The following is a 17,926-nucleotide window of genomic DNA, read 5'->3' on the forward strand; positions in this document are numbered from 1 at the left end:
GCCTGATATTTTGACTTGTGGTGCATGCATGTAAAAAAGACGGAAGACATAAAAAATGAGCAAAAACATCCAATCACGCTGGAATTAACATGTGACTACTAGCCACTATAAACGCTAGTTTCAATTACAATTACAATTTCACATTTGGCAGACCCTTTTATCCAAAGCGACTTACACATGAGATTTGCATACAACACAAGCAAGTTTCTAGATAGGAGAGAACAACGAGTTTATTCAGTAGTTTCTACTGAATAAGTTAGCTAGTGTGCAAATCAGATGTGTTAACAAGACAGCTACCATTCCGGTGGCCAAATCCGGACACAAAAACGTTCTGGTAAAATATCTAACCAGATACTTTGGTTAGCTAGCTAACAAGCTGTGATTATCTACACAAAAAAAGATGTATCAGTGCTGAAATGATCAGTTCGCAGTCAAAAACAGCCACAAAAATTAACCATGTCTATTTAGTTCTGTTGTGAACTGAGTTGCACCTTTAGAAACGCAACTATGCTGCTCACAGCTATTGCTGCCTAAGAGCTGAGGATCTCCAATATGGCCACTAGAGGGTGTGTTACGTCACCCGAAAGCTCTCTATTACTGAAGTAAGGCACTGGCACTGGCCTGGTTCTTTCTTCCCTACCGTGATAGCGGGTCCGGCGAAGGCCAGGCTGAGCAGCATCAACAGGGGGATGACCTCGTGGTTGGGGTCGATGTAGGGCAGACTCAGGCTGCGGTCGTGGCAGCTGAAGCCGGACTTCACCGGCTTGAACACGTCCGTCCACTCAAGGAAGTACAGGCTGACCACGGACGACACCAGGATCGGCAGCTATTGATTGCAGAAGCGGAAGAGCCAAGCAGAGAGAGAGAGGAATAACAGAGATGAAGCAGCGCAAAAGTCACAAACAGCTGGGGGGAGAGGAGGTTTAACAGATTGTCAATGAATAAATAAATAGATAAACAGGCAGGGAAGGCTGCAAATATCCCCATAACCCTATGGTTCAATGACCATGCTAATTTGATTTGATAACGAAGGACGGAGGCTTGGAAAATAGTTTTCATGACCTGAGGGGGCTGGCAATGGTGTTGGGGGTGATGGAGGATGGCATATGGAATTAATTGCACTTATGAACATCAAGTGCTCATACTAATCAGGGATCTGAACTCAAATCTATGTATGAATCCTCCTCATGCCATCAAACAAAATGAGAAACGGCTAACTCACGCTGCTAACAGCCCGCGCGAGGCCTCAAGATCGTAAAAAGACCGATCGTAACGCAGCAGTTAAATCACAACCATGAAATAAAGTTAATAAAACTTGTGTTGATTTCCTCTGTCGAACGAATGAAAGCGTCTGTCTCAGATACCCGGGGATAAGCTCACTGCAGCGCTTAAACATTTAAAGGCTCTGGGTGGCTTTAGGAAGGTTTCCGCTGTGGATATGCTGGGATGAATCGCTGCAGTGATTTCACCACTGACTTGTCACAGTCTCGCACATTCAGACACAGAATTGTGAAGTGCTGGGGGTTCGGGGGCATTTCGCTAGGGGGACGAGATCCATCCTTGACAGGGTATAAGCTCTGGCCTGTTTGAATATCTTGGAGAGGCGGTTGCTTTATAGCCCCCTATAGAAGATTACGGAATCTGAAGAGGAAAGACAAGGATTTAACTGGCATGACCAAGTAAAATAAATGAAATGACAGGTTGGGAATAAGAACAACACAGACTTTCGGGGGAAATGCGAGTACCTACAAAATTGCTTTGACATACTTAACACCAAGACTTAAAAAGAACGAGATAAGAACTCCAATATTGACAGAGTTCGAGAACTCCTTTACACACGGCAACACCCTGTGGTTTTGCTGTTGTCAAAATCCCTTTGCAGTCATTTTCTTACAACCCCCAAGCCACTGTAGTATACCATTAAGAGCAAAAGTGTACTGCTGAGAAATTAGGTGCATGTGTAGGCAAAAACCAGATATGTAATTGAACTTAGCAAAGTGTCCACCGAGGACTGCAGTGAAATGCGTCACTGGGGGTTGAATCTCACCCCGGGGCGTAATAGGCATCATCATGCAGCTTAATATCCTGATTCACTTGTACACAGCGACTGGCGCGTTGGCTCGCTTAGCTAATGTTAAGTGGAGCAGTGTGATGGAGGAGGGCCCCGCTGGGAGCCGAACAGAGGGGCCTCTCTTCAAGCCAGCGCCGCTCAACACACTCCTGCTGCGAGCTGAGCCACAACTCTAAAGGCACACACACACATTGACACACTCTTAACACACACATAAGCGCACACAGCCACACAGAGGGCCTCTGTTTGCATACCCCCTTCCCTCCTCTATCTCACTTTTCTGCCAGTGGTTACTTGTTTAAATTGCGTAGTCATTTCACAGTTATACTTTTACCAGCCTATCCTTCCTTCCTTTTCTCCTTCCTTCCTAACAAGATTAAGTTGATCAAAAAGAGCAGTATGTGATCTTGTTTCACACCAATCAGTTTGTGCAACATTAGTGGTGTCTTGAGGAAATGAGTAAGATGTAGGGAAATTGAGGGAGATTGGAAAGATGGAAGGAAGGAAGGAAGGGAGGAAGGGAGGAAGGAAGGAAGGAAGATTTTGTCTCTACTGCCAAAGAGGAGAGTATGGGTAAAGGGTTTTTACCAGTTTTATATTAGTGGTGTCTCAAGGAAATGAGGATGGTGTAGGGAAATGGAGGGAGAGTGGAAGGAAGGAAGAAAGTGAGGAAGGAAGGAAGAAATTAACAAAGGAAGAAAGGGAGGGAGGAAGGAATGAAGGAAGGAAGATTTTGTCTGTACATTTGAAGATGGGTAATCAGTGTACATCCTCTATTGCAAGTGTATTGCTGTAGAGAACCCACATTGCCGCTGCAGCACTATACCTCCATGTAAAACAGTGACGACAGCAATTTCACTCGTCCCAGCCATCTTCAAATATTCATGCGAGTTAAATCGCTGAGTTGCTTAAGCCATTATAAGGTACTGAAGAAGGAGTCGCTTTACACTGAGCAACAGAGGCAAAAGATCTAATGTTCTCCACACAACTGTAAATGTCTTCCTTTGAGGTAACTTGATACCTTGTAGCTTTTCTTTTAAAGACGCTCATAAAACATGCATTTCCCAGGTTTGATCCATCACCTCCTGTGTGTCGAGACGATGTTCCTGACCACACGGGCTCGTATGGGTAAAACTGGATCGGATACGTCGCAGCTGCTCCAGTGGCCGCACACGCGCCGCGTTGACGGATCTGAGACTGAGCCGGACCAGAGACGGAACTTTGGAGATACACATGGCTTCTGTTTTTGTCAGACTACACATGTCCGTTGCAAGCCATCAGTGTGTACAAGTGACAAGATTTTGTTCCTGACCACACGGGCTCGTATGGGTAAAACTGGATCGGATACGTCGCAGCTGCTCCAGTGGCCGCACACGCGCCGCGTTGACGGATCTGAGACTGAGCCGGACCAGAGACGGAACTTTGGAGATACACATGGCTTCTGTTTTTGTCAGACTACACATGTCCGTTGCAAGCCATCAGTGTGTACAAGTGACAAGATTTTGCTTATTATAGTCATTTATCACCGTGTCAGTAAACAAAATAGGGGATGGAGATGAGGTTACTATAGAGCCGCTGAGATTTGGTTACAGTATGCCCAATCTCGGAACCCATCGTCTATCGGTCTGACGACGATTAGACTCTGGGGGCGACGGCCAATATTTCGGGGTTTCCTGTGTAGCCAGCAGACATCCCAGCCAAGACTTCCTATTCCGTGCGCCGGTCATTGTTTACAGTCCGATTAGCAACTTGAGACGCGAGAATGGACAACGTCTAGTCAAAGTTTTTTAGGTCCAGACGACATTTCGGCTAATCTCTATAAACAGATATCTGCATATGAGACGTCGTCTCTCAACTCCAACTCCATTCTCGCGTCTCAAGTTGCTAATCGGACTGTAAACAATGACGGGCGCACAGAAGAGGAAGTCTTGGCCCGGATGTCTGCTGGCTACACCGGAAACCCCAAAATATTGGCCGTCGCCCCCAGAGTCTAATCGTCATCAGACCGATAGACGATGGGTTCCGAGATTGCGGTATGCCTACACTATGTATCTAAGTATATGGTACATTAATGTTCTTCACGGTACAACTTGAGTTGTTTGTGGAAAAATAAGCAAAACTAGATAATTGTGTTCACTTACCCATAGGTAAAATGTGGATGGGCAAAACACAACCGGCAGACCGCAGGTGGAACAAGAACGGACATGGTGTAGCAGCAAAGTGCTGCAACTGGGCCGCAACAAGTTCGGATACGCAAATGTTATGCATGCTGTGTAGTTCAGGCATTAAATTTTCATGAAAACGGTACACAGTGCAGCTATAATGGAATGTTCACTGGTGGATGGACGTATGGATGAAAGGATGAGTGGATGGTCGATTAGACGGACGGAGCAACATGCATATGTAAGATAAGAGGATGCATCTTGCTTCTAGCTTGCATATGCTTCATGTTGAAGCTAGGTCACGACTCTTTTCTGCGCAACCCCCCCCCTCTGACTTTCTCTCTTTCTCCCTCTCTCTGTCAGCCCATTTCTCCATCTCCCTTCTCTCTCAGGTCTCCTTTCTTAGCTCAGCATTAAGCGCTCGTCCAGCATCTCGGCTTGTGGAAAGAGGAAATATAGGTCAGTGGTGTCAGCGCTCGTACCGCTGCACCACCTTGCCGACTGCGCTCTCTGAAGAATACTGTACATTCTATACTTCAGATCATATGGGAAATTGCAGCCTCATTTGCGAGGGTCGCTAGGCAACCAATGACGTTTGATATGCTTCAGTTTTAGTGTGCCTAGAACATCTATATTGAACATTTGCTTGTGCGTAAAAAGGGAATTCAGCCAATGTAAATGAGTCTTTGACCATCTCAACAAGCTTTTCATGTGAGAGCAGTTTGAGCGCAAGCTGCATCATGACATTTTGAATCCATGCTATGAAGCTCAATTCACACCATAGTAAACAACACAAAACTGTCACTACTCGTGTCCTACAGCTAATTAAAATGCACAGCAAACTGGGGTAGATTGTCAGGCTTCATGTGGCTCAGTTCAGCATGTTGCAGAACTGATTAGACAAGTTTTCCATTTCATCGTGTGTGGGGGGGGATACGGATTGGTCTCGGTTTGTTTGTTCGTTTGTCCATCACGGACAAAATGTCAGACATGATGCATCTCACCATTCCGTTTTGGCATGTTCAGAATTACACATATTTGTTACTGATCAGCCCAGGGGGGAGCTGCATCATTTGCGGGGAACAACATGTTTACCATTGCCTTGCTTTATCTGCTTCTATCAAAGGTGTCAACACACCACGCATCATTGAGCACAGGTCTCCAAGATGCAGAGAATCACAGCTGCTTGAGAATTTTAAATGGCAGCAGCTGTAGTGACAACTCTCCTTTATGGCTGCCCAGATTAAATTTGGATAACTGCAAAGGCCTGGTGCCATACAACACTCCCATCCCTGAGATCCCACTCATTGACGGCCAGAACTCAGTGATAACAGAGACGAGAGAACAGCGAAGAGACAGTGAAGTTTGAATAATGGATGTGTGGAAATGGAAAGCAGGCTTTGGCTGTCGGTTATTTTTGGTGGGCTTTGATGGGCTAGCGGCACAGATAGCGATGGAGCACTCTCAATACGTTGAGGTGTCCGATGGGTAAGTCTGCCATTATGAAGTGACCGTTGATGCCACCAATAGACAGAGATCCTTATGAAAAAGGGAGAAAATGTAAAAAAAAAAGTCGACTGGTGGGGTTAACAGTCACTATTGAGGGAGCCTCTACTGCTGCCAAAAAAGTAATTTTAAAAAGTTGGTTTCATCTTATTATCTTTGTGATTTAGGCTGATAACAGAGGTGTATTTTTACATAACAATCTTGCCAAATGCAGCTTTAAGGCTTGGACTGTATCCTACGACATTCTACAACTAGAAAGATTAACTGCCAAATTAAATGGTACACAGAGAACAATGCTATTGGTCCCGTGATATTATATTTTCTCACTGGCTCCTATGAATCCTTTTTTAATCTCTTCATAACAATGTAAGTGTTGGGGCACACTACTGTTGTCAACCCTTAATAGATTTACCTATATGGGTATGATTTTAATTGTACTGATCACTTTGTCTTGTTTCCTGTATTCATATAATTTATTGCATAATTATTTATGATTTATGATTTATTATTATTCATTTATTTATTTATTTTATGTTCCTCTAATGTTTTCTACCTTCCTCTTTCTTTTTGTCTTGTTTTCTATGCCTTATGTCTGTCTTCAATTTCTTTAGTCAAGAAATAATTGTTGCCACAAATAGAAAGGCAACGAGGTGAGAGACTGGTTTTGTGACTAACTGGTTTACCGAGTGACTGATGCACTGCTTTACTGACTGACTGGCTGATTGGTTGACTGACTGACTGGTTTATTGACTGACTGGTTGAATAACTAGTTTACTGACTCTGATTTACTGGCTGGTTTACTGACTGGTTTACTCACTGACTGATTCATGACTAGTTGACTGACTGACTGCCTGTCTGAGTGGTTTAGTGACTGACTGACTGACTGACTGACTGATTGAATGACTGGTTTACTGACTCTGGCTGACTGGCTGACTGACTGACTGACTGACTGATTGAATGACTGGTTTACTGACTCTGGCTGACTGGCTGACTGACTGGTTTACTCGCTGACTCATTTTTGACTGGTTGGCTGATTAACTGACTGGCTGACTAGGTGCCTGACTGACTGCCTGTCCGAGTGGTTTACTGACTGACTGACTGACTGGTTTAGTTACTAACAGACAGCCAATCAGTCAGTAAACCAGTCAGTCAGAGTGGATTACTGACTGATTGGCTGACTGGTTTACTGACTGTTTGACTGACTGCCCCACCAACTGACTGACTGTTTGACTGACCTGTGTGACTAAACTCCCAGACCTAGTGAGTAGCAGGTCAAGGCTGACTGATACAAGAAACACTGGCAGCTGAACACCAGGGGCAATAGCCACAAACATTCTGAGAGTCCTCTCAGAGAGTCTTATCTTAGCCTAAAATTCCTTAGCAAGGAATCCTAGCTTAGGAGTGATTTAGGAAAGTTCTCAGAGCGACTCTGAGCAAGGAATGGACAATAACTTTTATCTTAGTGAGGAGGTGTGGTTGACTCCGTTGCTAGGTATGATGATGCTCTCTTTGGACGCTGTCATTGGTTGATCAAGAAAAATCAACACGCCTCTTTTTGTCATCCAGAATGCACACAAGGAATCACACAAGATAAAACACAATTTACTCAATATTAACGTGTGGTTTGCTTATACTATCAAAAAAAAAAAAAAAATAGAGCTCAAAATCTTTGAAAACCATACAAACGGTACTTTTTAATACTTGCATTGTCCTCACAGGTTGACGCATTATGCCTTTATTTGGGCGAATGCAGTAATGTTATTATACTTCACTAATTTGATGTTAAGATTTGGTGAAAATGGCTCAAGTGGTATTAGTATAATTTATAGACTATATTGGCATGCCTATATGAATAGGATTTTTGAACAACAGTATATTGCCGATGATGCGGACGTGTGTCCCATCAGTGACCAGACAATACAGAGAAAACTCACTGTATCCATAGCTGCTGTTCTGTTGCTGCTCGGTGCGACCGGCCAGTGGGAATTAAACAGGTTGTGTCACAACATGAGTCTGTGAAGGAACTGTGATTTGTGTGATTGTTCTACTATGTGGTTGCATAAACCTAAATCATCACTGCTGCACTGTTTGCCTGTTGCTAAATATCTTAACTTTGTGATAACTTTCACAGTAATAATAGCATTAATGCGTCTTTTCTGCGTCTTTCAGCCATTTCCTCCTCTCCCTAGGAAACTCCTAAGCTCCTAAAAGTCCTCCTCTCTACTCTTAACAGTTTTCCACCTTAAGAGCTCTCTTAAGGGCTAAGATGCTTTGTGAACAGCTTTTATCTTTACTAGGATTTAGTCTTACTCTTAAGGGGAAATTCTTAGAAAACGTCATCACTCTAAGAGTTTCTTAGAATTTCACCACTAGGACCAACTCTTAGTACTAGGAAGCTTTGTGGATACGGCCCCAGAAGAGGCTGCAGTCAGAGTGCAGGAATAGCTGAGTGTTAATCATGGACTGTTATGTCTTAGTATTCCTTACGCTCTCTTTCTCTGAAAAGCTTCTGCTCCTCTGGGAGAATTCAGCTCACCACAGCCGAGCAGCGATGCTCCATTGCCCTACATCCGCTACAACTGCCAGACTCCTCTTCCTCTGTAAATCTCTCTGTGTCTCCTTCTCTTTCTCTTTGTCTCTCACACAAAGACTGTCTATCTGTCTCACATACTGAACTATTCTAATATCTTCGCTATCATTTTATCCCTTTCTTTACTTTCTTGTTGGCTCTCTGTCCTGAATTCTAGGGTTCAACTAATATGGATTTTTGAAGGCCGACGTGATGCTGATAATTTTGGATTGGAGCAGCCAAAACTGATATTTGGTGCTGATATTCTAAATGTCTAAATAGTATCTAAATGTCCTTAAATTTGACAATTTTTGTGTCAAAAAATTCCTAAGAATTCCAAGTGTTCAGTATTTCCCCCAGAATTGTATTCTTGTCAGGGTGGAAAAGCCTCTGAAAGAGCATTTAGACCATGGGACACTAAAACTCAGGATACTACTACTAATAACATACTCATGCACACTTGTTGAATCCAATCAAAATGTCACATTAGAATCAATTCAGTCTAAGGGCTTCGCATAGACGACCTGTGTAGAATATTGATCAATTCTACATAAAACATGTAATCAATCAAGCTGCATCATATCCATCATATCAGAGGTGAACAGCACTGACTGGACCAGATCTGATTTTTAATTAAAGGGCAATATCAGCCAGATATATCGGAACCCACCAAGCCAAGGTTAGGTTTCCACTAGCTAATACCTGTTAGATAACGTAGCATGCAAGTAAGTATGTACATGGCCAACTATAATTAGTATATATATAATTTCCATGTAATTTGGTGTGAATTATCCATGTGAATTTCCATGTAAATAAACCTTTCAAAGTGTAGGTTTTCATAATTCATAGCAAAAATAAAGGATTATTTTTTTTTTTGCTGGAAATGTCTCTATTTTTACATTTAAAATCAGTTAAATGGATAGGTTTTCAGTGGAGTAAGCGTATCATTATAGTAATACCGCAGCAATATAATAATATACCTCATTTAAAGAGGCATTAAGTAATCTATAAAGCCAGAAATCTCAGCGCCTTGTGAAGTAATCGTTGACTAATCACTGAGTCATCAACCCCTGCAGATACAGTATATTATGGTCATTTTGTGTTATGGGGCAGGAAAAATCGTACTTATCGCTCCTTTAAGGTAGAGTAAATGACCATATTTTTGCAGTTAATCTTTGCTGTTTTTTCTAACAATATCTTTCCATTATTTTTGGCATTACAATTTTTTAGTTCATTTGCTGCCCGTTTTTAATTTTTTTTTTTTTAACTCTTCTGCATGGTAAAATAAAAGTTCACCTCCCAAGCTCTAGTAGGGCTTCAGATCTTATTATCTCTTAAAGAGCCAGGAATATTAAAACCTTAAAACCTACTAACTAAAACCTTACTGACTCAGCGACTGACCAACTTCTTCATCCAATGAGTGGATGTGAACCATCTTTTTTCTATTGAAAATATTCTACTGGTTTTTACACACGGAACAAAGCAAGGGTGAGCGCTGATCCCTGGCATTATTCTCACCTGGGCAAATGAACCAAACTAAAGGAACGCTCCAGAGTTCAATTAAAACTCTCCGAACCTGGTGTAAACACACCCCGAAAACACAAAAATGCTGCAAAAATAAGGCTAGGTACTGAGGAAAAGGATTCTGAAAATGTGGGTTCCTGAGAAAAAGTTATAATACCATCACTCCAGGAGGTGAATGACCAATAAGTCCTCATCAAGAAAAGGAGTCTTTCTGCGGGTGTTTCCTTTGTTTTCACCATACCCTTTATGCATGCTATCCTTTATCTAGGCTAATGGCCATACAGATTCTTACAATTATGCATATGATTTAATCTTTTGTTTTCACCCAGTTTTAGATAACAGTTGTTCAGCCCTCCTCATGCTTCCATTTGTTCCACTTTGGAGGGAAAGCAGCCCCAGGCTTCACAGTGGAGCCTTGCTGCACTTCACCACCAAATCCAAACTAGAGCAGCCAGCCTGATACAAGGAACACAATGACACGGTATCTGCATCTGTTTCTGCATGTCACATATGGGAGTCCAATCCAACTTCCTTCCACGCAAGATTTGGTTATAATTGATTACCAGTAATGGGATTACAGTAATCAGATTACAAAAATGCTTATCTCTAACATTTGCTATCTCTACTTAGATTAGAGATACTTTTGAAAATAACCAGGAAAGCCAATAAAATGATTGGATTATTCAAAAACACATTTAAAGGGAAAACAAGAAAAACCAGCTCAACTTGATGTAGGTTGTAGATGATGAATACCATTCAATGATTTATTTGCAAATTCTGTGGATTTTGGAGGCAAAGTAATCCATATGTAACTAAAATAAGCAGCAGTAATCTGTAATGTCTCACATCTTGAATGCAACCTTCCCAACTCTGCCAGCCTGCCCAACCATGCAGCATTGGACCAGGATAGGATTGTCTAGTGATTAGTGAGGTTGTCCCCCAACCAGTGGGCTGGGGTGTGATCCCCTGTATGGCCGTACCTGCCTACGTTCCCTTAAGCAAACTGACTGAACCCCAACCTGAAAAAGAGAAGTGGCAGTGAGGGATAACTGAATTTTCGAAAGTTTGAAGGACTTCATTACCCAGAAATCATGTAACGTAACGTCAGTAAACGTCCGTTGGACCTAAATTTCTCCCCTTTAGTGGCTGGTGGTAGCATTGCAAGCCAGACTAGTCTCGCAAGTTGATGACACTGCGATGACACTGGCCTTCCTCCCCAATAGGAGGAGGAAGGAATAGGTCTGGCCACAAAATGGGGGGCGACTGGACCATGATTGGACATCGCATCAGCACTGCACAGTGTAACTACACTGAAGGCACCTTTTTATCAGAGGAGAAGATGTTGTTGCTCTTTATCCTATCGAATTTGGCTAGCTCCGTTGGTCGTGATGGAAAAAATAGCATGTTGGTTGCACTCACGGAGGACCAGATACGCTGAATGTGCAAAACTGGGTATCAGTTCCATGTCAAATATCGTCCATGAATGTTGCCAGATTTTATTCAGTAGCCCGGAATCTTGGCTGCTGAATGATAAATGACCGAACATGCGTCCATCTTTAGGAAAATCTGATAGGGATCGCTGTGGATGAAGTCAAGTTAAACTAAATATTGCTCCCATATGCTAAACTCATGGAAGAATTATAGGCTTTGTTTACCAGCTAAGCTAGTGGCACACTGTGTCTACATCATATGTTGCTTTAGCAAAAGTGCATGTGGTTTGGGTTCAAGCATAGGAACAAAGTCTGTGTGTTTATTATGATTTGTTTATGTGGATGTATTTTAGATAAGGTACATTTCTTCATTCCTTTTTGCCTAAATATAATCCATAGTCATATGTCACTATAATCTTGAAGCTATCCTTTACTCTAGCAAGCTAGCTAGCTAAATGGCTACAGCTATTTAGATGGGGTAGGTAGGCTAGCTACTGTAGCTATATGTTGTAAACAAAAAAATAATGTTGAATGCAATATCTTCGTGCACAAATTATTATTTTTTGAGGAACAATGGAGAGTATAAAAACCAACATCCAGAAACAAAACTTTGATGATGGTTGAATTTGAGAACTAGATTTTTGCCCAAATGTGATTGGTTCTCGCACCACGACCATCTTGCTCATATGAATAATATAAAACTTTTTAACTTAGGCTTGCCACATAACGGACTGGATTACTCTTCTCACAGACAATGAAGGGAGGGAAACTGTTCAACTTGTGAAATTATGTCTGGTGTGCATCTGCTGTTAGGCTAAGACGGGTCAAGTCAAGTCAATGTTTATTTATCCCGCAAGTGAAATTTGGTATGCAGCAAGGCTTAAAAACATTCAGGACATTTTAAAATACAACAATAACAACAGACCCAAAAAAAATTGTTGTTTTGTGGTACATAGATCGCCTCTAAGAGAGCGTTGTCTTGTACATCTTTAAGTTTGGCCAAATGTCCCATGCATACTCCTGCCATGCTAAAACGACACTGATCTGAGGTCCATCTGAGCTTCCCTCCTGTTCTGAAACTATGGTATAAAGATTTCATAGGGCCGGTGATGAGCCATGAGCGCCGATAGCAGAGATACATTTCTCAGGGGAGGAGGGATACATCGTGATTGGCAAGCTTTGATCTCCTCTCCAAATCTAATGTGGGACATGGCAGTCATGCCTGACAGGAGAGCAGGATGGGATTCGGCTGAGCGGGCCGCCGCCTCGGTTCTCTGGAAGCCACGGACTGACAAAGACACTCAGGTCAGAGGAGGAGAGGAGAGGAGAGGAGAGGAGAGAAGAGAAGAGAAGAGAAGAGAAGAGTTCCCTGTCCTTCGGTTCAAGAGTGCGCCTAATGAAACGCAGAAACACTGTGGTTCATTTAACAGAATTAACTTTCAGCATTGACCTAGTTTAAATACATCCTGCTGTTTGTAAAAATAGAGGGAGAAAAAAAATCCTCTGTTTAACAGCAGGTGTTGTGATTTCAAAACCCTGAGGCAGCAATTTCTTAAGGTGCATTCTCTGTGGTACATAGATCGCCTCTATCTTTCCAAATGACGCACCTCTACATGAAACGATGGGAATCCCCCCGTCCAAGTCCTCACTGAGAAAGGAATTCTTTGGATACAGTATGACTCCCAGAGTATGCATCATATTTGAGTCAAATCTATCGTGTATGATGCCAATTCGAATCCGTATTCGTATCCCCTATAGGCCACTCGTGAATTAGAGCATGCGTAAACCGCCCGGCGGGGGAACGAGCAACAGTCATCCCAACTTGCGTGCGATTTCGATTGACATCTGAAGTCACAGTGCGCATGCAGGCTCATGTTACCGTAACACCCAATGGATTTCACCCGTACACCTTTACGACGGCAGACGTTATCGGCCCACGGATGACATTATCATGAGGAGAGTGTCTCCTGGTGGCCCTCACTATCGCCCCCCTGTCCAGATCCACCCATCCATCACGTCTGCACTACCTTGTCACCACAGATCCATATTATCCAATATTTTAAGCTATTTGTTGTTTTTTTACAGTATATGTCTCTGTTTTTGTATCATTTTCTTTCCCACGTTTGCATCATTCTTCTGAGTGCTGCACAATTGACTCACACTCACATCTGTATGAATTCAGTTGTTGATAGTGCAACCATTTATATGGTTTATAGCAGTGGATTGTGTATATTATGCAAAATCTGTTATCTCTCTTACTGTAGACATTGTGTCTATTACTTTGCTATATTCATGTTATTTAGACCAAGAGAGGTGAATTGTACTTTCACCATACCTTATTTTCTCTATTATAATAATATTAGGTATTGTGGTTATGTTTTCAACACACTACACTAAGTACTGGAATATAAGGCAGCAATACATTTCAATATACAATAGTAAATCCAGTCATTCTTCTACATATGACAACAGTACCTACTACAGAAAATACTACAATACACACTATATTAACTATTGCAGTAGCTAAATTGTGCAGAAACACCACAGTACATGCTATAGCAAAAGTACTACACTAGAATGATGTGGTATACTATAATCAGAGATGTAGTGGAAGGTCAAATCTAAGTCAGTTTACCCATCTTTTATTTGCAGAATAGGGTTTAGCACCTTTGTAAGGCTGACATAAATCTTTATGATTCAAATTCATAGTATAAATTATAGTAAGTATCAAACTGATGTAAGTTATATGAAGATGGAAAAGGGGGGGGGGGGAGCATAAATTAATCCTCTGGTGAAAGTAGCCGACAGTTGATTTTTTTGTTAATACTGGTGGTTGTTTGCCTTCTGATGCTCTCCAACCGGAGGTCACAGTTTACCCACCTTCTCTATTCACCACCACAACACTGACTGCAATATCTCCACTATACTGTAGTATGGTTTCCTATGGGGATATTCACAGACTCTTGGGGGGGGGGGGGGGAGAGGGATCAAGCAGCGGCATCAACGCACCTCCACGAAATAGAAGCAGGGCAGCAGGCTGACACTGTCTTTGGTCAGGATCCCCTTCTCTCTCGCAGACATGGTCGGGCCTCTTCCACGGAATATCCACAACAGATCCGAGAGATTCGACGAGGGAGGGAAGGCTTGTCCTCTTCCAGGCGTCCCGCCGGGATCAGGAGCGCTCCATGCCGCCTTGAGCACCGGGATGGCGCGGGACAACACCCAGTATCCAGACTCCCGATTCCTCCCCCCCGACTCGACCTGGGCCTTTTATCCCCCCTCCCGCCGCTACTGAGAAGCCCCGGACTCGGTGCCGTGCATGTCTTCGGAGGAGCTGTCAGATAGAAAATAACGGTACCGCTCCGGTTTTTCCACACCGACAAGACGGAGCGGGAGGAGGAGGAGGAGGAGGAGACAGCGCGCATGCGTACTGTGGACCAGGTTATGAGTTGACAGCATATGGTTTTGACTGCTGACACCGACAACAGATAGGCTGCTTTGACTCTGCATGCGATAAATAATGAAATAAACGAATACCCGCTGTCACAGCATGTCGTTATGTGCGGCATCGCATCAGCGCATTTTCACACAGGTTGGCGCATATGAAGAATTCATCCGCACAATTCATCCTGTCAGTATTCCCAGATTAGCCTATTTATTGGCTTTGGTCACGAACAGGCCATCTACATCCATTTGTATTGCACACACCTGCAGCCATTATTTGTAATCTGTGATTTGGAGTTGAATTTAAAAATTGGGTACCAATCATCATCATGCAGCAAATATAGAATAGAATAGAATAGAATAGAATAGGCTACTTTATTATTCCACAGGGAAATTTGTTTGGCAATAGGCATTGGCATACACATACTATATATGTGCAAAAGGTCAGTACATGGACATACAAGACATGACATAGTCCTTATATCCACCATATGAAGGAAAAGCAATTATATTTTCAGATAAGCATCACTTATACTATATATGCCAGTCTACATATAGGCGTAGACAGTACACATCTCTCTAAAAATGAGATAAACTGGATAAAAAAAATTCATAAAATCATATACCCACATACAGTATATACCCCTCCATATATACCCATAGCCTATAGTAAAAATGTTATACAATTTACAATTCACAATATAGTTATAGTCAGTGATGTAGTGGTAAATAAAAAGGTTGGTAAATGCTGATCTCCAGTCATTGATAACCATAAGGCAAACATTATAAACAAAAATCAGTTATATTTCCCTATCCTCTTATATCCTAAATCAGTTCGATTCTACTTACTATAATAACTAGGCTACACTATGAATTTATCTCATAAGGATTTATGTCATGCGGAAAAACTGGAAAACTTACTATTATTACTATTTCTGACCCATCCTTTTGGGTAACATCCCTATTTGCACTGAGTCTATCTATCTATCTATGGACACAAATACATCAAGGTTCATTAATGAATGCTTAAGTGCTAAGTAAGTACCTACTTATTAACTCTGCTTGTTTCATTATCAGCTGATATATAACTTAAGTGTTAATCAATATGTGGTTCCCACTAGTAGTTCCTCATTAACTCTGCTGCATTCATGACTAACCCACATGCTTCCAAATGCCTTGTTAAGGAACAAAGAGAGAACTGAAACAATATGCTGATAATAAAAATATGCAGTTTGAAGCTTTTATAAAACAAATTAGACACTTAGATTTGTGGACACTTTGATTTTTTTCTACCCAAATATCCCATCAAGTACAGTGTCAATTGTTATTTGGGTCCTGATTAATACATAAAGAAAAGTCTGTGATGGTGAGGTATCACTCACTCAGTGGTTCTCAATGTGGGTCCGGGGACTACCAGGGGGTCCTTGAGGAGCTTCCAGGGGGTCCCAGCAAATTGATGAATTGTTAAACTTCAGCATTATTTCATTTACAAGAAGTTAACACAATTAGAGAATGTAGAAGAATGACTGTTTTGATCACAGTTTCACTGTTATCTCTCTACCTACAATACAGATAGTCATGGGATTCTGGACAAAATCATATCTAATAATGAAAATATTCTCAGATTTGGGTCCGAGAGACGAAATCTCATCAAATGGGAGTCCGTGACCCTAATGTGTGCTAAATTAGGGGTATGATATGAAAAAGATTGAGAATCACTGCACAAACTACTAATTTATACCATATTGGTTACAGTTAGGGTGGAATGATTGTTTACTTTGAGTGTTTTAACGATTAATACTTCACTATTACTGAGAGTAAAAGATTACTGTATTGGTCAGTTTACACAAGGTGTGCAGAACTTGTCTTTCTGCATACCCCTTCAACACACACACACACACACACATACGCATATAGAGGTCAAAGGTCAGGGTTCAGTGCTTTCTTAAAGATCACTTTAAAGAGCACTATATGTGTACTGAACAGTGTCATAAAGAGGATTCACCCTGTAGCAGCCAATAATGTAATAACTACCGTTAATGTAATAACTGCCAATACCGTAATCATTTTTCAGTTCTGAATGTAATAAAAGTCGATAATGTAATAACTGGCCAATAATGTAATACATTTTCTGAACCAATAACGTAATAACTTTTTGCACATAACGTAATAAGTTATTACATTATTGGCTGGTTATTACGTTATTAGCTGAGTTAAAAAAAAAAAAAATCATGAAAATGTAATAACTGGAGCCGATAATGTAATAATATACTTCTATCACTTTATTTAAGTTTTATTTATTGGCTATAAAGTGTCACACTTACCCTTACTGTTGCCTCTTTCAAATAGCTGCTCAAAAACCTGACCCCACACACACACACCCACCGTGTGTGTGTGTGTGTGTGTGTGTTTGCGTTCTTGCCAATGTATGAATGAATCTTTTGAATGAATGAATTTTTTTTATTTACTTAGGTGGCCCATCCCACATGGGATTACAAGAAACCGATAAAATAAACAAAATGTCAGTTTGCAATATTACAGCTGTACGCAATACTCAATTCATTACAGTAAGCACATTAAGTGCATTCCGGTTCTGAATGAATGAATGAATGAATGAATGAAATTTTATTTTGGTGTCATGCCAAATTAATGGCCCATCCTACATGAGATTACATGACACAGTGTTTTGCAAACCAAAAAAATTGCCATATAGGGCAAGGCTCAGATGGAGAGGGAGCCCTGGGTGACCCAGTCACCAGCCCCCCACCCCCTCACCCCCAGCACAAACCCCAGTCTATTTTCTTCGACTGTACCAACAAAGCGCCCAGTTTCAACATGAAGAGGTAATATACCTGATCTATGAACAAAAATATAAACGCAACACTACACAAATATAAACTGCAGTGGCCTTTTATTGTGACCAGCCCAAGGCACACCTGTGCAATAATCATGCTGTTTAATCAGCATCTTGATATGCCACACCTGTCAGGTGGATGGATTATCTTGGCAAAGGAGAAGTGCTCACTAACATGGATTTAAACAAATTTGTGAACAAAATTTGAGAGAAATAAGCCTTTTGTGTGCATAGAAAAAGTCTTAGATCTTTTATTTCAACTCGTAAAAAATGGGAGCAAAAACAAATGTGTTGCATTTATATTTTTGTTCAGTAGAAGGAATTTAGGAATCATCCTACATGTGAAGGGGTCGATAACAGAGCAAT

The 17,926-nt window shown here is 41.6% G+C and overlaps 1 protein-coding gene across 1 annotated transcript in view; it reads right to left on the reverse strand.

Moving 5' to 3' along the window:
- LOC139642384 (phospholipid phosphatase-related protein type 4-like) overlaps positions 1 to 14,343 on the reverse strand; it is a 37,986-nt gene extending 23,643 nt beyond the window's left edge. The window contains exons 1-2 of the mRNA XM_071517199.1: positions 14,272 to 14,343; positions 641 to 826 (exon numbers count right to left, since the gene is read on the reverse strand). Of these exons, the coding sequence (XP_071373300.1) occupies positions 641 to 826; positions 14,272 to 14,343 (258 nt within the window). The remainder of the gene's footprint in view (positions 1 to 640; positions 827 to 14,271) is intronic.
- Between the last annotated feature and the right edge of the window lie 3,583 nt (positions 14,344 to 17,926).

The sequence above is a fragment of the Centroberyx affinis genome, unplaced genomic scaffold (genome assembly GCF_046629955.1).
Source record: "Centroberyx affinis isolate AG114_WGS23_722 - 3 ecotype Tasmania unplaced genomic scaffold, CSIRO-AGI_Caff_v1 ptg000472l_1, whole genome shotgun sequence".
Taxonomy (NCBI): domain Eukaryota; kingdom Metazoa; phylum Chordata; class Actinopteri; order Beryciformes; family Berycidae; genus Centroberyx; species Centroberyx affinis.